The sequence below is a fragment of the Ctenocephalides felis genome, unplaced genomic scaffold, assembly GCF_003426905.1.
Source record: "Ctenocephalides felis isolate EL2017-DRISC unplaced genomic scaffold, ASM342690v1 CF-g0.4_SCAFFOLD_01886, whole genome shotgun sequence".
In the NCBI taxonomy this organism is placed as follows: domain Eukaryota; kingdom Metazoa; phylum Arthropoda; class Insecta; order Siphonaptera; family Pulicidae; genus Ctenocephalides; species Ctenocephalides felis.
This window is the reverse complement of record NW_020538040.1, coordinates 28,280,970-28,303,678: the sequence shown is the minus strand read 5'-3', so window position 1 is coordinate 28,303,678 and position 22,709 is coordinate 28,280,970. Positions and strand designations below refer to the sequence as shown.

The window sequence follows — 22,709 nt, the reverse complement described above, 5'->3', positions numbered from 1 at the left end:
TTTTCATTTGAGACAAATTGCTATTTATATTTCCAAGTGAAAAGCGATGTTATTAATGCTTGACATCAGGCTCCTCGAATCGAGTTCGAACCCGGGATCTCTGAATCAAGTCCAGTCGATCTAGCCACGCACCAACTTTATTAGAAATTATGTAATTATAAAATGATCAAAAACATTAAAATTATTTTAAATAGTTTGCAGATAGTTTGTCTCAGTAAGGTGGAGCTCATATTAAAGCTCAACCACGAATAACTTTTGTTACTGATTTGTGTGCTTTAATATTCTATTTCTTTAGATTTTTACTGATTTATTTTATAAATTGTTCCAAAAATACAAATTTGGTGGTCAAAATACTAATTTTTTAACCAAATTTATTATTCTGGTTTTTCATATCATTTTGCAATGTACTAGACAGCTTATGCAAGTTTTCAATTGTTGCTGCAAAACTGCTTTGCACTTTTTGAATGTAAATGTTAATAATAATGAATAATGATTAAAAATGTTGGTTCAAAATAAATCTCAGCTTGTTACAAGGTGATATTCAGTTGCATGTAATTTTATGTACGGTATTTAAAGAAATCCTAAAAAGGAGAAAGTATTACTTTGTTAGGGAATTGACAATTTGCATATAATGTTTATAATAAATTTATTTATATAAATATATGACATTCAACAAGACAAGTGATATGATAATCACTCCAAATATACAATGTAAGTAATACAATATAAAGATTTAGTATTGAATATATGAAAATTTTCAATAACTTTAATTTTTAGGGTAATTACTTTCCATGGTCAAATATTATCTTTTATGACTATAATATAATGTCTTTTTTAATAACTTTAAAAAATATTAAAAAATTATGAATTAAGAATTTAAAAAATAATGAAAAAATGTTTTTAAAAGTGACTTAATTAATTTGATCAAATCTGTTGAATTGATTCTATTAGTTCAAACTATTTGTGAATGAAGTCAATATTGAGTATAAGCAGATGTCGCCAATAGAAATAAAGAATACTTTTGAATAACTGTCACTCACACTGAAATAGCTATATCTACTATGCTAATGAAATTTCCGAAATGTGCTTTGAAATCTTTTTGTCCAGGTTTATTGAACTGATGCAAAAGTCAGTTATCATTTGTTAGATACGAAGTGCAGTGCATTGGCATCGTTCGCTCAACAAAAAAATATGTTAACGGCGCATGCAACTTTCGGACATGAATTTTACGACAAGAATTTCTGCTATCACGTCGTATATCTGTTATTATGTGTCTGTAAAGTTTGTTCATATGCCACACTCTAACGTTTTATAGACGTCGCACTTTTTCGGGATAGGACAAAATTGCATTAGTTTTTATTCTCGAGCAGAGCTAGCAAAAGTTTCTCATAGTCTTCTAAATAAATAATATAAGGAAAATAGTTCGATCTCGATTTAAAAACTAATACGTTTTAAGATTTGAGTTTCTAAAAGAACTTCATGGCTTTACTTTGTGAAGTATTGGAAAAGTTTGCCTCGAAATTGAAACGTTATTCATTATTCTATTGGGATTTTATTTTGTAAAAACGCTGGAAACTTTTTAGTGAAATATTGGTAAAAAGTTTTTAGATGAGATATGAAATCTATTCGCCCAATTAGTATTCGGTAATCCGTCGGAATAGAAATTGCAATAATTTAAAAAAAAATCTAATTTATAAAAATGTGTGATGTGTAACGAAAGGACAATTTTTTTAAAGTTAATTCTCACAAATTGCATATACCGATTGAATACATTAATTTTAGAAACATTACTGTTGGTACTTATTCAATTAGATAGTTCTAAAATGTCATATAATATTTATAAAAATAGTAGTACTGCCTTAAAACAAATCCGTGAGCTGATTGTGAGATAAACTCTAACTCGGTTGAGGGAAGAAAAGTGTAGGAGATTTCTCATTGCCATTTTACACTGCAGTGCTCTAAATTGGCTTTTTTGAATTGAAAATATATTTTTAATTTATATTTTCAAGTGAAAATGGACATCGCTACTGCACGATGTCAGGTTGTCCAGAGCGGTCTTCAAACTCACGACCCCGTCGACATGAGTCCTTGATCTTAACCATTACATTATCAATATCCATAATAATATATGTCCGTATATTTAATTAATAGTAAGTTAATTTTAAAATTTTCTTAAACACCAACTGCAATAATTTTCTCTGTTAATGCAGTAAAGTTCGATTTGAAATCACTTTAATCAAATATCGGATAAAATTGTTCTGGATATACTTAGTTTTTGATTAATATGCTTATATCAAGATTTATTTAAAAAAATATTCGAGAGGTATTAATTGTAAAATATTTATTTGTTACTATTTAATGATACTTCATATTTATTTATTTTTTCTAAAATGAGTACATCTAATTCTACGTGAATTCATGAGTATGATAATTTAAATATTATTCGAAAAAAAAACTAATTTATATTACTGAAAAGTATACTTATTTGTACATCACTTTATGCAGCATCATATCACTCAAAATAATCATTAAATTCTGATTGACAGAGTTGACGAACAAAAGTTCATAAATCATTCAAAACTCGTTATTTTTTTTTTTACTGTGGCTCAACCGTTATTATTTATGCCTAATTATAGATTGACAATATTTTTAATCAATATCGTTTTTCAAAAGCACATTGTGATTCAAAAATATGTATCAATATTTTTTAATCTTTTTACTGCTTTAAAAGTTTTCCGAAGGTCCAAAACTTTCATTTATAATTTACAGTTGCTCTTCCGATTTCGTTAAGTGTTGTTCGATTCTCTTGATCAAAACATTAACTGTCCCTTGTAATAGCTATGTTATCCTCTGAAAAGCTTTAGCATCGAATTTTGTGTAAAGAAATCAGCACTCGGGCAATCTTAGCACCATTTCACTCCACCTAATTACTTAACTCCGGGCGCCGAACAAATGTTTCTGTAATACAATTCAAGGAATCAGTTATATTGTTATTGGTCCTTGCAGACTGAGCTGAATAACGCGTCTGGCAAGGACGAAAACTATTCTATTCGATTTTTTAGTAATTCAGCACTTTATATAATGCATAACAGTATTTATTAAAAGTCATAAGACTGAAACAAACAATTAGTTTTGAAATTATGCTTAATTTTTTGGCACATCGAAAGCGCACATAATGAACATATTAATATCAGGTTTTAATTATTTATCAATATTTGCAATTATTGTTGTGCTACTTTTTATTTCACATTTTTTCTGAAAACTATTCAATTTTTCTTTGGTTTCTTCATAATTCATCATATTTTTTTATACCTTATTTTTTTGTTATGTATTTTAACTTCACAATCATACTCGGTTACTCTGGTAAATTACAAACGTTAGCAAATTTGAATAGATTTTTTTATTATATCGCAATTTTTACACTTGTCCTATAATCGATAATAATTACAACTGTAGGGTTTGAAACAAATACTTCAAAAATATAATAACAGAAAATATATTTTGATTGCAATTGCAGTTCGTTTTTCATTCATTCAGATGCACCTCAGATGTATTCATGTATGTACTTCAGATTTGTTTCAAATATATCAATTTTTATTCCCGAAATTTACGTATGCAATTAGTTAATAATTACAAATATTTAATATAATATTAACCATATAAACATAAAAATAGATTTAAAAAAAATGAAGAATAAATTATATGCTAATTGCAATTTGAATTCAATCATTTTTAACTTTCTCCATTGCGTAAAGCAGATTTTTTAAATCTTTAATTAATTTTTATAATTGAACCGCTTTTCATAGGCCTATAATATTTCAAGGTGTTCGGTTTGACTATCAGCTTCATCCCCATACGAAGTTTCATCAAAATCCCAGAAAAGTAAATCTGAGGTTCTTCTTATTAGTGTCATTTATTCATTTCAGACTTGGTTGTAAAATTTTAACTTTTTTAAGTGCCCTAACCCGTGATTATCTGTTAATTTTTATTAGTGATGAAATTCTTTGATTTTTTATTTCTTAGAAGTTAGTAAACTCCAATATTCGTTTGACTTACTTCAATTAAATCAATTTTCTTTTATTTTTGTAATTTAAAATTATCAAGTGTAATATACAAAGATATAACAACTAACTAAATACGAACTTTGGTACTTCTAATTAATAAACATGGGTCACTTTCGTTTAGTAAAAAATTTTCATCTAATGCATGGTGTCTTGCTAAAATTGAATGATATAATCATTGATTTGCAATTGACTATATTCACTTAATTAATTACTTTGAGAATGTAATATTTATCATAATTTGTTTATTTTCTGAGTTTAGTGGATTACTGAGTCGACAATCTGAGATTCATAATATATCCCCATGTCTTTTGTATTCTATTACAATACATCCTTCTTTGTTTTTGCATACCGAGAACAAACATGAATATAAACGTCTCTCATGTTAAATTGCATTAACAACTCGTTGTGGTATAGTAAATTAACAGTTTCAGTAAATCATCCAATATTTTGACGCTTTATAGTATTTTTGTTCATAAAGTTCGCGCGGCACATGGCTCTTGCAACGATATATCTTCCGGAACTAGTTTAGCGGGGCCGGATTAATGGCAACTTAAACTATATTTCATGAAGATTCATTAATCATCTCCAATATAAATTTGTTTTAGCAACGGTATTCCATGCAACTATGTTACAAGGACATTAAGGATTCGCGTTACTTGCTAAGAAGGAAACCGACTGTTTGCTGAGATGCTGGGGTGCGAAAGCGCTCCACATGGGGACGTGTTCCGAACATAAAACATGATTTGCACATGAGAACTGTTTCCAGAAAATTATCGCTCAAATTCCGACGATTTGGAATGGTTATAAATTGATATTTTTTATATAGTCGCTAAATACATTTTGGACCGAGTTGCGAAGAGTTATTATTAGAACCTTGGGGGAGAAAATGAAAAATGCAAGGATTTTGTAAAATATTTTTTTCTGCTGCATAACAGACCAATGTTATGGCAAGGCCATGTTACGCTCCAACTTGCAGACATTATGCTACTGAATCATACTGAATACTGACAAAATGTCATGTATTTGCTGTGCATTCAGGCGTTTTACACATAAACTGCAACGTCACTCGTATGTTATGAAGCTGTGTCAAAAAGACCATATTATCTAACATCGTTTTTTTTTACTTCTGTGCCGTTTCTAGGTTTTGTTTTCTATCTGACAACCTGAGAAAATTTCCTGACTGCACTGCAACTACATGGCTTTTGTCAATATTTAGAACGAATTTGTATGGAAAGTTCTTCATAACTTAGCTTTGCCATAACATTGGTCTCTTATGCAGCAGAATCGGTCCCTTAGTCTAAAAACTGCTAATTAAATTCTTTAATATTATGAAAGCAAGTCTAATGCAATGCAAGAATGTACTGAGAAATATATAGCAACTAAATATATAGCAAATATAGATAGCAACATGTTTCAGAAATGCCGTCCAACAAGACGCTCAAGAATTTGTTACACAACATATTTTAAGATTATCGTATTATTTAAAAATTAAAAACTACTGAAGAACTAAATATTAGAAAAAGTCGAAACAATCAATGTCGTTTCTAGAGGACACTCATACACACAGGTCATTAAGCGGATGTCTCTTATAGCAAATCTTACATTATTCATAAGTGCTTATATTTTTGCAAGATTAATTTTTGCAGATTCAAAATTTTTGTATCGTTGACTTCCAAGATTTTTTACTAACTTTTTATGTGTATCTTGTTGGAAAATGTATTCAAACGTTTTGGTCGAATGTATTCAAACTAAACAAAAAAGTAAACTAGTGGGGTGGGTGGCATCGTGCCTTAAGGCAAATTGCTGGAACTTCCCGTACCGTAACGAAATGTTCGAGGAATATTGAATGTTTTCAAATAGATTATTATAAATATTGTAACATTGTCTAATATTTATAAGAATTATATAAACTGAATTGCAGAGAAATTATTTGTTTAAAGTATATTAGAACTATAGTCAGAATTAAAAATATAATCTGAATTATTTTCGATATACAAAAAATAAAAAAAAAAAAAATGGTACAATTTTTTTTTTTCCAAAATCAATTATTTTGTTAAGACAAGCAGAAAGTTCTTTGAATCAATTGAATCGGACGCTTAGTTCTCTCAAAAACTGCCATTTTTTGTACATTTAGCTCTGTATCTCCGAAATGGCTGGGCCTGCCTTTGCGAAAAACTAATAACCCCTTCTCCCAATCATTACTAATTGAATGTTTTTGACATCATTCAAATCGGATGCTCCGTTCTCTCAAAAACTCGATTTCTATTTTCTGCACTCTTTGCTCCTTATCTCCGTAACTGCTGGACCTGTCTTTGCCAAAAACTAATCAGCTCTTCTCCTTATTAATAGGAATCTAATGTTTTTTAAACCATTCAAATCGGTTGATCCGTGCGCCCGAAAACGTGGACGAAAATTTGTATCCATACATACATACACACACACACACACACACACACACATCCATTTTTTCTGAGGTATGCCAAAACGTTCAGAAACCTTCAAAACGTCGAGAAATGTAAAAATTTTCAATTCCGATTTTCGGCCCATTACAATAACTTACCCTACGGGAAGTTAAAAATATGAAATAAAATTTTGGGTATGAAAATTTAATAGTATTTTTCTTGGACCGTTGGAATATTTTCAGAAAGCCAGTAAATGACTTCTCAAATTTCCAATTTTAACTCTTTTATCATTCAAAAATAAATTAAATATAAGCATAATTGCTGCAAATATTAAAGTACTTTATACTGTTACCTAATATGATAATTAATGAAATTTAATGAAATTTGTTATTCATACCTTTATTTGAGCCACCAAATTAAATTTTATTTAGTTAAATCTAGTTCAAATAATATGTTGTACTGCTATAATATAAAATATGCTATCTACTTTACTGCTACCTTTACCATCATATTATACATTAGTCAAATATGCAAGTGATTTTTATAATAGCTGTTTTGTGCCAATTTCGATAAACTCTCAATATTTTTATTTTGATCTAATCTATCCGTGTCGATCGTTTTAATTCATTTTCGAGCAATGGTAATCTGCAAAACGACAACGCACAAGCTTTTGCTTTATCAACTCGCTGGGAAACAAAAAGGGATAAAAACTTTGGTATCTACATCGACTTTTCGGATTCATCAAAACGTCCCGAAAGTTTTCGCCTCGTTTATAATGATTAGGTTTTTGCTGCGCGGATGTTGGAGCGTTTATTCGTGCTTCGAACATCATTTCCTGATTAACGGAGCTCTATCCGGTGCCAGATATCTGACTAACTAGCACGCTCTCAACGGCCACTATTCGCCTAATGAGTACTATCTAATGACCTGCGAGCTCAACTTTGATTCCGGTCAGTTGGACTTGCCTTTTTTACTAGGCTCAGGAATGGTCCACCGATTCGAACGAATCAGCGATGAAGATATTAATGAAGGATAACTGATCCTTTTCCACTATGACTTTATTTCGAATAACGAATCAAAGCTGGTTACGATATAATAATTAGCTGTTGGATGCGGTGATTGGCATTCCTGTTGTTCATCAATTTGAAGTTTATCACTATTGGCAATTTTATTTCATTTTAAAGTACAGAAAAGTGACTTATTTTTATGATAGTGATGCAAAAGTAATTTTGTATAAATTATTATAAGATTTTTTATATCACACAAATTTTTGGCAGCATTTTTTCAGTTATTTTGACACAATAGAATGCATAGAATAACAATGCATAGATTAACAATAATATTTTTTCAATTGTTATGTTAATGTAATCAAATATTGAATATTTTCGTTCACAAAACAAAATTCATACAGCGTAGTTTTATATTAATAATAACAGCAATTAATTTTACAATTTATATTGTACCAATTTCTCATGTTTAATGTGGGAATGATTAATCTTAAAATTAATTGACTAATTTATTTTCAATAATCAACTAACAAAGAGAACCTCAGGTTCACTCTTCTAGTATTTTGATGAAACTTTGCATGATGATAGAGAAACCGAACAATTTAAAATACTATAGGCCTATGAAAAGTGGTTCAATTCTGAAAATTAATTAAGTTTGTGGAAAATAGACGAAACGCAATGCGTAACTCTACAGTGTTCCGTATCAATATGTCTCGGTTAGTTTAGGCACTGCTCCTACTTTTTGCTCTCGGATTCATAGATAACAATTATTGGGTTAAAATCCCGTCAGCGTATATTAAGTATTGATTTAAAAATAAAATATAAACTTATTGGTAATAGTTATGTCTCGAATATTTCAAATAGTTTAACTGCATAAAATACAGCAATTCTGTACATTATTATAAATTTACACAGAGAGTATAAGGTAAGATGAACAAAAAGAAAAATACTGCGCTCTGAAGTCAATAAATATTGTCGTTTTATTTATGTATCACAATGATTCTAATCTGCAATGATCATTAGGGGCGGCTTCTGCCGTGAAAAAAATCAATGTTGTGACAAGACTGTTACGTAGCAGTTTTCATACAAAATGGTACTAAATGCTGTCACAATCTCATGTATTTACAGTGCGATTGGGCGTTTTACATATACAATGCAATTTCACTCGTATGTTTTTAAAGCACATTACAAAGTTTATGTATCATAATGATTCTAACTTGCAACTATCATTAGGGGCCGATTTTGCATTAATAGACCACAAAATGGTCCTAAGTACTGTTCAAATGGCAGGTATTTGCTGTGCTATGCGGCGTTTTATACTTAAAATGCAATTTAACTCATATGGTTTTAAGGCACATCACAAAAATGCAGTTCTGATAACATCGTTTTTTGACATTTGTGTTTTCTAGGTTAGGTTTTTTATCTAATCTGACTGCGCAGCTACCACATGGCTTTTAGCAGATTTTAGTACCATTTTCTATGAAAACTGCTGCATAACATAGCCTTGCTATAACATTGGTCTATGTTACGGCAGAATGGCGAAATGGCGAGCATAGCTCACTTGGTAGCGTGTTCGATTCACACGACAGGGTTCTTCGGATCAAATCCTGTCATTGACTTAGAATATAGGAAAAAAATATGTATAGTTAATTTAAAATCAAATAAAAATTGTATTGTTAAGTAGAATTTGAATAAAAATTAAGAAAAATAGAAATAACAGAGTTCGAATAGCTTAATTGTATTAGAAGTAAGAAGAGAAATATTGGAACTGAGCTGAAATTAAAAGAAGAATGAAGAAATAAATGGAATGAAGCTAAAAGTTGAATAAGAATAAAAATTTGAAAAAAGAGCAAGAATTGAAGCAAAATAAGAAGAATATAGAATAGAATATATATAAAAATTGAAAATGGTATAAAAATTAGAATGTAAATTAATAAAAATGTTGCAGGTGGCTAAATGCTTAGAGTGAACGAGGCCAAATAAAATTTGAAGAAAAACAAAAAAAAGAAAGATTTATGTTGTTATAAATTATATCAGAAAAATATTCAATAAAATGCTTTTGGCAGAATTTAGTACCATTTTGTATGAAAACTGCTGCATAGCATAGTCTTGCTATAACATTGGTCTATGTTACGGCAGAATCAATTCCTTGATTTTTTTAAGTTTTCTAAATGTCTTCACATTAAAACTTATAGCAATAGACTCGAAATGTTTGTATATATAATTTCTTATGTCTGATATAGTCTGTCATTCTGTGGCTTAAAATCATTGACTACGTTTTCTCAAAAATAATATATAAGAAACTAAAAAATGAGACGTTTCTCATATATGTATAAATGAAATATATATAGAGATTCAAAATCATAATCATTTCATTTCTCAATCCTCTTATTTCACGATTCTTTTCCTCCCCCAGGACGGCTCTCGTGGGTACCTCGAAGGTCTTGCCGGCTGCTACGCCGACCTGCTCTCGGCACGTTATTCCGACGTGCTTTTGGCGCTCGAAGAGTTACGGCGCGTCGAGGTCGCCAGCACGGGGCACACGCTCGACCCTGTCTACAGGACGAGTCCTCCCGCGAGTCCGAGCTCACCGCCCGGCTCTCAACGAAGGCCCGGAAGCTCAGCAGCCGGAGGCTCTCTCACCACATCGCATTCGCAGCCGATCTACGTTCCCGGGAAATATTCGGTGAGTTACTGATTCAGAATTGTTACGTTTGCTGTTGTGTTCTGTTGTCTGCTTGCAAGTATTATTTTGTGGAAGTTAAAGTAAAATTCATTGTGTATTCTGTTTCGTGTAATCTTTATTTGTAATGTATTTTTCTAGTTTTGTTTAGTATTTAGTCAACAACTCACGTCGTTCAACATTGATATCTAAGCATAATATTGATTCAGAAAGTTGTCAATTAAATATAAAAATGTTCTTGAAAAAATTTAGGGCAGCTAGGGGCTGGTTGTAACAGATTTTTTAAACAAATATATCTTGAAATCAAGATCATTGTTTATATTTCTACAAAATAAAGATGCATAGTTGCTCTAACTATTGCTTTACCATATGAAGTCAAAAAGTTGCTCATCACTGTTGCTCATTATTTCACAATTAATCATTTTCTAGAAGTGCGGTGTTTCAACTTACCTTAGCTAGTTGTAGCATTTATCAATACAAGTAGTAACAATAAAAAAGCGACAACTAGTTGGTTTGGTATTTAGCCTTGAAGCGAGTTACATGAACTTCCCGATATTACCGATATGTTTAAATAATCTACTTAATCAATAAAAAATAAATCAATTTATAAGTGATTAAAAGTATTCCGAGTGGATATTTTACCCATTATTAAAAACAAATGAACATGTTAACTCGGATTATTTTCTAAATGCAAATTTTCAAAAATCAACAATTTGTATATTTGAGCCAGTTTCCGCAGGACTTTAATGTTTTAGTATGTTGATTAAGACCAAGTACTATCTACTTGTTATACCAAGTAGATCATCTAATTTTAATTTTAACAAACATCAAAAAACTACTGATTTTCTCAAATTTTGGACGAAATTTTTTTTACTTTTCTGCGACTTACAAAGAAACGGCTCGGCCGATCGTCGTACAAAAGTTAGAAATGCTAGTCCTCATCGAGATACATAGAATGGCTTTTAAATTTTCGAAATCGGTCCAGCCGTTTTTGAGAAAACGTCGATTTACGGCAAAAAATCTGTTCACACACACACACACACACACACATACACATACTTTTTCCAAATTTGGTCTCATTCGATTCAGAATGGCATGAAACGTCGAGAAAACATAAAATTAGCAATTCGGATTTTTTTATGAAAACATAAACTTCTCCTTCGGGAAGTTAATAATGTTTCGGATAATTTATTCTTTATTTAATTTTAAGAAAATTTACTTATTTCTAACTCTATTTTAAAGCAATATTTTTAAGTGATACTTCATAATTCTATGCAAACTTTAATAATACAAATAAAATATATAATTACTCCTATTATATAAATTTTCATCATAAATCAACGTCAACTACAATTATTATCTTAAGGCAAACAAAGGATAGTGTCACTTATAACACAATTTACATCTGCCCACATATTACAAACTATAAATTCCAATATTTTTGTTACTTGAAATTGTATATAATTCAAGCATGGTACAACTGACCCCATGATTTTTGTTTAAACTAAGCCCAGATGTAATTTTTTTATATCTAGATAACTACTTAAACAATTTAGCAATCACAACAATTGTTGCACAATCTCAACAACTGATAAATTTATGACAAAATAAGATATATAAAATTTAGTTGATAATAATGCAAACCGAAATTTTATGATAGTACAATTTTATATTACCTGTTACCCCCGTTACATCTAGCCCATAGCTCGCCTAATGAAATTTGCAGTTTGCGATATAAAACAAAGATTTTATTGCTTACAGTAAAAAGTATTAAATCAATACACAATATGTAATATTTTTGCTTCTCTTTAATGAAGTACTTACTTACTATTGTCATAAACTTTAAAATTTAATAATATTCTTATGATATGATAACTTTACTATGTACCTCTCGAACATTTTTTGTAATCTTTAAGTAAAAGTTTATTTCCAACTTACCTATCGCTACTTTATTTCTTATTTTCAATTTTCAAACCTCTTTAAACTTGCTTTCTTTAAATTACCTTTAACCGATATCTGGTGCAGAAGACAAGCTAAATCCCACTTCTGACCAATAATAAAAGTTTCAGTGTTTGCGGCGTACATTGCACGATCGATTACTTGTATGATTCTCTATAAAATAGATCTTACGGCGGACTTTATAAGATTGGAAAGTATCTCACGTACATTATATATAGGTCTAGCAATAAGAGCTTGTGGAACGCCTTAAAGCAATTTTGCCCCGGCAATAAGATCTATGCCTCCGGCGGTGTATTACTGGCACGAAGTGCGGTAAATCTAAAATTTTCCTTCTGAAATTACTTACTATTTTTAGAAGTTTAACAATCTTACAGTGTTACACCTTGAGAATGAAATAGATTGAAAAAATGAAACTGTCGTACATTCTTATTGAAGGAATTTTTATTTTGAGTTATTTCAGTATTTCGACTACTGGTTGGAAGTTAGATACAAGAAATTAAATTTACTATATGTGTTTGAGTAAGTTACTGCGAGCGGTACAAATCAGATTTTTTTTTGAATTTTGTACTTTGGTATTACTTCTTAAAATATTGACTCGATTCTGGAATTGATAAAAACAGTATTCGAGATGTAGTTACCTTCTTTTTATTAAATGTTGCTCAATTCATTTAATTATTGTATGGCTTGTGAAATATCTGTAATTCGCCAATAAAAGCTCAATACCTAACACTACTGGCGCAATTCTCGAGTTACATCGCGCTTGAAGCGAATAGCATCCTCGTACAAGAAACTTGATCATTTTGAACTTTTGACGGAGCTCCTGATTAATTGATTGCCGCGCTGATAATCGTGAAACAGTAATGAGATAACTAGTTTTCGAAACTCGAAATGCGGTCGTGTGCACAAAACTTGAAATGTTTCAGTACTTTTAGTTTTGCGTTCTTACGACGCCGCCTCATGTACGAGTAGATCTTCCATTCAGGCGGCAGAGACGCGCGTCTTTAGTTCAGCAACTAACTGATTGCTTTTGTGAGGAAACGCAACCGAGAGACGTGATTTCATTCAATGCGAGATGGGTTCCAGGGAAATTGATCATAGTTTCATCAAAGTTGCCAGTTTGGATTATTGTAAATTAGGTTATGAAGTTATTAAATGAAATAATTTAACGCTCTAAAGCCACCATTGAGATATTTTGTTGATGATAAAAGGAGAAATGAAAAAGAATGTACAGAATTAAACTAATTATGATAATGGCTTGACTTTCCTTAAAATATTATATTTATATATTATTAACAACAATCAAAACCTAATAGGCCTATGAGCTTGTGATGATTTTGTTATAACATGGCTTTAGATAGCAACCTAATTGTTGGTTTTGGTGAATTAGTTACCAAAATAACTCTTTGCTTATGGCTTTTTATTGGAAACATATTTCTATTTATATTTTTAAGTCAAAATCGATGTCACTACTGCTTGGCATCAGGAACTTTTGACTGGAAGCTCATAGCTCTAACCATTTCCATCACAGCCACAGGGGAGCTCTTCTCTTAACATATGATTATTTATTTTATTTTGTACGAAATCAAAAACTTATAAATGGTATATAAAAATACTTTTGTTTTTACTCAAATATGCTGGAAAAAACTTTTAAATCTTATCTTATTCTTCAGTAACGGTATCCTTACAAATTTTCATAAAAAAATGTGACTCCTTGATGACTGCCTAACTTATTAGTAACAATTATAAAAAATATAAGTACTATTTAACCAGGTTAATTGTGTTTGACGAATATAATCGTCATGGAAAAGTTGCAGAATTTTGTGTATCGACGAGCGCACTTGTCATACATATAATAAATCTGGCCATAGGCAATTTAGATTGCAATTTTTGAAAAATGAAATAAGTATTTTCAAATTGCAAGATATTTAGAATATTTTGAGGCTATATTGGTATAAAATAATTAGTTTAATGAGGCATTTTTCAAAAACAACATTTTACCTTGATTCTGACGACACAAACTGTGCGCCCAGTTTGATGGTTATTTTTAGCAATTAGATTCATTCAAAATATTTTTGTAAGGAATATATGCTATTAAAATATAAACTAGTTTTTCATTGTTTTGAACAGCAATCAGAACTTTTGAGTCTATAAGCTGTTGGGCTAATTTGACTTGATACTACGTCGGTTTTACCTATGGCAAACCAAATAGTTTTCTCATCTCTATGTGATAATTTTTATTATTACAATTTCTGTACTAGGGCAAATGATTTATTGGTGCAGCAATGTTAGATGAGCGCTATTTTTATTTAGAGATATATTGCTATCCGTATTTTCAAGTGAAAATGGATGTACCTACGACTTGACACCAGGCTCTTCGAAGTAGTATCGAAACCAGGATCTCTGTTTCCCATGTAGTCGTACAAAAATATTTTTATTCACTTCAGTTCACTTCAGTGAGGTGTTCTTCATTCTAGAGTGTAGTCATACTTTGTCACTTTTTTATTTTAATTACAATCTGTCACACTCGTAGGGCATTCAGTAATTGTTTTGACTTTTCTTATTATATGAATCTTGAATGGATGGCAGCCCAGTAGTCGTCCAGTCCAGTTATGACTAGTTATTTATACTCGAAGTATTTGTTGACATTTTTATTATATATGCAACTATACCCACGAGAGGCGATTTTCACTTAAGGCTATATTTGAGATCTATAACCTCAAGTGGAAATTTGACATCAAAGTTGCCTGATGTCAGGCTCGGCGGTAGCGGGAATCGAACCACCGAACCTGGGACTAGTTGGTGCTAGCCCACGTTCTAACCGATATTGCCACCGCTGGCGCATACTTTGTCACTGATTCCGTAAATTTATTTAAAATTGTTACATAATATACATCCGCAACTGTGTCATTTTATACCATTTTGAGTCTGTTTTTTTTCAGTCAGACTATCCGGTTGTATCGTCACCTACCGTAAACTTTTCCTCAATAGTAATAATAAAATTTAAGTGCTATGTGTCAATTTGTTGTTCGAGTGTGTACAATGGACATAAAAGTTTATGACGTTTCCATTTGATCATTTTGCAAACGCTTAGGATGTTAATCGCAGTTTTACGCACCGTATCGCATCTCGCATCCGGCTGCGAATATTCTGCTCTCAGCGGACACGTACGTATTCTTTAATACGTCGCCATGCGTTTAAATTTATAGGGACTATTTAAAGTGGCGAATAAAACGACAGATCGCGTACAGTTGCTCTCCCAGAATGTTCATTGGATCGTAATTTCAATTTAGTGCCTTTCGTTTACTGTTATTTGTTGCTTTTATTGCGTTCACCGTTAGCGTTCAAACAGTTTAAGGAAGTTTTTTAGCTATTTTCATAGCTATTCGATGGAGAGCTGGTAAATGTTTGTAGACTCATATAGAGTAATAATTATTTTAGACATTTTCGTTGATATAACTTTCTTATGGTCAGTAGTAATAACAGACTAATAAGGAAAATATTGTTCATTATTAATTTATTTTTTAAATTTTTAATCGAAGTGGATATAGCTCAAAATGCTTCAAAATAATACCATAATGTCATACGTAATATAGATAAACCCTTTCCTGCATCATTTACTTCGACGAAAATGGGGCTCAAGTGTTAGGCCTTAATGCTTCTTAAGCTGATGATCGAGGGTAAATACTTCAGATATACATACTTTTCTACGACATCGCTGACCAGTACATATTTTAAATTCACAAATCGTTTTATCTATGTTTGGTCTAACAATCTACTCACGATCCTGGCTTGTCATATTCAATTTTGAACAAAAATCTTATCACGAGCCAGACTTGTTAAAGCACGATCAATAATTAATCTCTCTTGTATAGTAGTGAAAAATTATATGAAATTTCAAAGAAAATATGTGATATTAAATTAAGCAATCTTATGAATTTATCTTTATTGCATTACTGATTTATTTTGATTTTTAAACAATAATAATTCTGACATTAAATTTTTCTTAAGCAAAATTCAATACATATCAGCATTTAAATACAAATTATAAATGATTGAATGTTTTATTATTTTTAAATTTTATTTCTAAACTATCACCTATATTTGATGCATAGCGTTATTTAGAAAAGAATTATATTTTTGTAATAAAAACGCTAACATTGCAATTTCTGTATGTATAATTTAATATGTATCACCATTCAAATGCAAATTTTAAATAAATAGATATTTCTAGAACTTTTTTTTTTCAAAGCCAATGGTAGGTTGTTTTATTGCATTATTACTACATGATTACTATTTTTTGTTGATTATCAGCAATATCACTAGTATTACTTGGACAAACACAAAGTTTTATCGAAATTTGGGTAGCTATTTAGGACCAGTTCAATGACATACAAGCCTTCAGAAGAGTTATATATTCATTTATTTATAATATGTGAGCATATATTATATAATTTAATAATCACATAAAAAAATTTGGTTCAAATGTTTTTACCGCAAATTTGCTTATTGAATTATTTTAGAAATACTTTTTAGGGTTTTTATTTATTTAAAAAAAAAATCTGCAATATCTGAGTACGGCAGGATAATTGAGTGTCCAGAGCAGTATAAGTAACAACTTAAAAAAAAATTTTTTAAAGGACAAAATGCCAATTGCTCTCCTAGCCCGTCGACTATCTCTTCTCAATGTTCGATATAAATTCACCGCATTCATAAAAGCGTTTCTCTGTGTTTTTGCATTCTATGTACGTATAAATTTTGACTTGCTGAGTTCCAATTTTATGTTTGTGCTGTTGAAAATATAATAAATTTTATTTCCAATTTATTATTTGAAGTTGAAAATATAAGTCTTGTATTTTATTCGTTAGAAAACCGTTGTGCAAGGTACTCTATTTTCTGTTGACTCTATTTGCAATATGGGGAATGTGATTTTTGTTTCATGCAGCTTATTATGATTACCGAATACATAAGTTTTATAAAGACAATTTTATTTTTTTGTTTATATATATATATATATATATATATATATATAATATAAATATATTTTATAATGCACTGTTTGCTGACGAAATGAAATAATATTACTGTTTTAATATGTACTTTTTGTAATCTTGTGAATGATTTTAACATATGCTTCTATTTTCAGCCATCAAGTTGCTTAAGTGATAAAGAAGAAGATGAAATTTACGGTTTCGGTTATGGAGTATTTGGTGCACAAATGGCGCGACTCCAATCGTCTCACAGGGCTGCCAATGCGGCGGCTATGGCCAATGCGACCAACCCAACTGCGACACCACTTGTTAATGCACAACATCAAAATTACCAAAGGTCAGTACTTACTTTTTTAATAGAAAAAATCATAAGAAAAAGGTGAAGCCAAATTATTCTCATCCTTCGAAATGCTTTCGGAACCGCGTTCAAGTTATCTGCACCAATTCAGTTTTTTTCGTTAATAAAGTATGCATCGTTTCTGAGACTGAATATGCCATAGTTTAATTTTCTCGGAGATTTTAGTAATCTGAGTTTTAGTTCAGTCACACGCGAACAGTGCCGATATATCAAAAAGAAGTTCTGAAGTTTCGTAGAGGAATTTCGTATGTCTATTACTCGGGGCGGGTATATAATAAGGTCTCCGTATAGAGCATCGAATATAGAATATAAAACAGGGGTAGGCATTAGGAGGTCTTCGAATCAATAACGATCACCTTTGTTTTTTTGGAAGTCAAATGTTAACTGAGGAATGTGGATATTTATCAACTTACTATGTAGGAAAAAAGTTGCGTCAAACTGAAATTATGCAAGAAACTATGAAACTAAATTTAAAGTGATGACAGACTTGTTTTTACAAATATCTATCACGTATTTTTTGTAGCGCATATATTTTTTTCAATAAAATAAAATCTATATTAAATCTATCTCAAATTCCATAGAGCAACATGAAAAAATATAGCTAATCATTTTCTTATCCATTTATATTATATGTTTTGCTTGCCAATTTAACATTTTAATTATTTTTCTCAAAACTGTATAATTTCGTAAAATTTCTATGTAACGAATTTATTTTCAACTCAATAGAGTATTAAAAAATAACAAACACATAAAAATTTAATTTAGTAACTTTTTTATAAAATGTCTATGTAAAATTCGGTTTTTAGAAAACGTTCTAAATTATTATACCTGTAAATTAATCTGATTCACTATTTTTAACTATTAATTAATTATTAACTTATTAATTACTTTAATCTTGTACTCCTTCAATCTAATCAGAGATAATCAATTATTCAATTATCTCAAGAAATGATAAATTTATTCTATCATTTAATTTTAGTTCAACAGAATGATGTATAGATCACATTATACCCGTCGCTATCTCACAAATAATGATATTTTGTTTTAAATTAATTTCAAATAGCTTTGTACAATTAGAATTCCCTAGTGAAATAGTGGATAAAGTTACGGGATTTTAATCTTTGGTCCCAGGTTCGATACCTGAGGCAGCATAATGTCAATCAGTAGTTTTCAATTGAATATATAGACAGCAATATGTTTCCTAGTAAAAATAGTCCTTACCCAGCATTGCTTCATCAATAAAATTACAAAAATTGTAATAATAAAAATTATCACATAGAGATAGAACAACTATTTGGGTTGCCATCTATGAAGTTAGTTAAGTCAAATCATCAGATCAGCTTAAAGGGCTTTTAAGTTTTGATCGCTTATAATAATCATCCATAGTGATAACAATAATTCGTGATACCCAATCAATCTTATTTATATTTATATTAAATTTATAAGTATCCATCAAATATGAAGAAATATGGAAGCAGAAGATTGGCTAGAAAAATGAGTAAAAGTGTATAAAAAAGTGATTAATGGTAATAAAACAGTTATGGGATTAATAAAAAAGGGAAGTGAAGGAAATCATTAGTTTCTTGTGCTTTTATACCATAGACCTACCTTCAGGCAAACATCTATTTATTATTTCTTATCGGTTATTCCTAAAATCTTGTATATCCCTGTTACATAGCATACATATTAAACCTTATTCTACATCGCGCTATTAATACAAACTTTAGGAATTACTATCCAGATTCCTCCAGGGTATCATCTCTGTTATGGTTTCCAGATTAACAATTAGGTCAAACGTAAGAGCCGTTACACGCCCATAATGGCTACGAGATGATCTAACAACCCTTGCTCACGGTATTATTCATTTTAAGGACGACATGCATTGCTGTTATATGTTGCAATGCATTAACTATGTATCATGGTTATAGTAATATTTATTGTATCTAATTAATTAGGTAAATACTTAATGGTAATTCAAATTATACTTTGTTAACAAGTGTTAGGAACTAAATAGATCACACATGTCCATAAAATAAAAAAGCGGCATATGTAGTACGTATGTATGCCAATATAGTTTTTACCGCTCAACACTAATCTAAAGTCAAAATTGGGAGTCATATTGCAAAAAATATTTTTTTTTAAAAAAACGGCAAATTATTCGATCTAGTAATTCTTCTGCATGATACTTAAAACCTTAATTTTTCTCTACCTTAAAGTACTATTTTGTTTCGATTAAATCTGAGTTTTAGTTTTGATGTTAGACAACTTTTTTGTGGGCCTGTGCTTTTTAACAATATTTTTGAAGGTATTTTATGGAGAATTAAAATTAAAATTGAAAAAGTTTAGGTTCGATCATTGTCTGAACCATAGTTCATTGGGCTGCTTGATATGTAGTTTTTTGTTATTTTAATAGTATGCAAAATGCGAATTAAGAGGCACAACTAGTGTAACCGCCTAAAAAAAGGAAATTTTTGGGAATTTATATTAAAAAAAACTACTTTATCAATCATTTCAAAATTTTAGGAATATATTTATACATGTTTTAAGAATACATAGTTTTGAAGAAAAAAATTAAATATTTTTTAAGTTATCGTCGATCTTCAACGACGCGAAAAAAAGGCCCTTCACTGCTGCAGTGATTCCGGCCTTCTACGTGGATGAAATTTAAAAAAAAATCTCGTTATACTAGATAATACTGTCTGTAAAATGAACTACGATAAAGAAAAAAAATCAAAAATTGACAAAATGACTGCGTTTTTAAAGTCGAATTTTACCCAAAATTTCGGTCGTTTTTGGACTGCCAAAATTCTATTTTTGATCCGATCAAAAAATCGATAGTTTATTTTACGGAGAACTATATAAAGAACATGTAAAAAAAATGATAGTGATCGGATCATTCGTTTTTGAGTAATCACTGCAGCAAATTCGGAAAATGCTGTTTCGAGAAAAACGCGTTTAAAGATAAAATGATTGTTATACTATATACTATATACTATATATATACTATTTAAATGGCTGTAACTCAAAAACTATTTGAGATATCGATTTGAAATTTTAATATGTTATTTTTCAAGGTGAAATCTACAGAAATATAAAAAAAAACAAAAATAGTTTTTTTCGAAATTTCACACGAGTTGTGCCCCTTAAAATTGAAAATGTTTAGGTTCGATCACTGTCTGAGCCATAGTTCATTGGGCTGCTCGATATGTAGTTTTTTGTTATTTTAATAGTATGCAAAATGCGAATTAATCTCAGACTTTGTCCTGGACAATAAAAGATAGGTCCACTAATTTGCTATCGTTTGCTTAAATTATTGGATTTGCATTTCTATTTATTAGTTTTATAATGATTTTTCATATTCAAGGGTTTACTTGCTTGCGTTGATGATCAGCTTTCATATAATTGATACCTAACTCCAATTTTTGACTTTACCTACTAATTTAGTCCAATATTGTTTATTAATGAGTAGAATTCCGGGAGGAGAATGCGTCTTGAGCGTCTGAATTATTATTTCTAGATAACTAATAATATCAAGAACATGTGCGCACAAAACCAACAACTAGGAACAATTCCTAATCGCACTCGAGCCATTTGCCGACAATACTTTGTGTAATTAATAGCGTGCATTAGAGCTTCCGCTTTTCCTGTTGACTTGTGCAACATGTTGCCCAATATTATCGCAAGGAAATTCGTTACGAGCACCTCCACAATGGATCAGGGAGCGGAAAACTTAGAAATTTGAATAGTTAAGGAAATAAAATGAGACGTTGTCGAGCAGGCTTTAAGTTTTTTGTCATTTTCTGAACTTTTTGTAGGAGAAGTTCATGTTTTTACCAGAAATTCCGATTTGATAATTTTATGTTTTCTCAACGTTCAAAGACATTCTGAAACGTTTAACACCATCTTTAGAAGAAAAAAAAATTGTGTTATATCATTGTATATGTATTTGAGCCAATTTTTGACCTTTCGTCAACGTTTTCTTAACAACTACTGCACCGATTTAGCCAAAAATCTTGTATAGATTTTGAAAATTCAAAAATGTGTGAAAGATATCAGTTGGAAATCGTGCTGATACCTGACATTATACGTAATAATCGCACTGGCCATTTTTTTTGTAATTAATTGTAGAAAAAACTTATTGATTTTAATGAAACTTAAAATTTGCTTCGGAATTTATTACATCGTAATGATTGGACATGTTGAAAAACGATCAAATATTTTAATATAAAAATAACAAAAGACTCAACTTACGAGCCTTTCACGATTTTTTCTACGTTTTTAATCTTGGCTAGTAATAAGGCTTTTTCTTAAAGCTCTTTCAAACTACCACAGCGTAATATGACTCATTTTTTTCTGATATAGTTTTTTCTTCATGTGCTTTTATCTCAATATTTCATCTCATTTCTTCAAAACTAAGACTAATTTTAACATATGTATCACAAAATTTTCCATTATCAAGGTTCACAATCTCTGTTTTGCTTTTCTCTAGTAATTGCTATCTACAAATTGTAATTATTGAGGATAATGAAACTCTGCACCTACGTGCTCGCGGAGGAAAATATCAGAATGTTAATCCTTAAGAAAATAAATTTTCGTTTTAAAATATATTTCCGAGCGGATATCGTTTTCAACATTTCCGCGGATTATTATTAGAGTTTATTATTTCGATTACTAACAGAAGGAGGGCTGTATCCGCTTAGCGAATGCTGTATTGACAATTTATCGAACGATAAAGTTATCTTAATTACAGATTTACAGATATTGCTGGCGGTGCAGATATCATTCTTATTTAATTCGGTCTTGAATATTGAAATATTTGCATTTAAGCAATAATATATATTCGTAGTAATGTAATTTCAGAAAAAGGATGGGGTAAAAAGGGCCAACTGAAGCTTTACCCTGGCAAAGGTGTAAATAATAAATAGTAAATAAAAAAGTAAATTAAGTTTAAGAAATTAAAATTTAATAAATAGTTATTCCAACTCTGCTGATAATTACTTTTGGCGAAGAAGCACATCAAGGCTACATACAGTGTTCTCTCTAAAAAATGTAGCTATGAAAATTATATTTTGCATTGTTGGAATAATGTAGTTATTATTTTACAAAATCCTTTTAAAATATAAAATAAGACTATGAACCTATTGGCCTTTTGGCCGTCCCATATTACCCCGTCTATGAAGTAAAAAGAACAAGGTAACAAATTTTTGAAAAACAGACAAACTCATTTCTAAAATTATGAATTAGCTGG

At 30.2% G+C, this 22,709-nt stretch overlaps 1 protein-coding gene across 1 annotated transcript in view; it reads left to right on the top strand.

The window, feature by feature from the left end:
* The window catches only part of LOC113374828, a 309,572-nt gene that overhangs the window by 229,350 nt on the left and 57,513 nt on the right, over window positions 1-22,709 (top strand). The window contains exons 3-4 of the mRNA XM_026614793.1: window positions 9,890-10,159; window positions 17,259-17,440. Of these exons, the coding sequence (XP_026470578.1) occupies window positions 9,890-10,159; window positions 17,259-17,440 (452 nt within the window). The remainder of the gene's footprint in view (window positions 1-9,889; window positions 10,160-17,258; window positions 17,441-22,709) is intronic.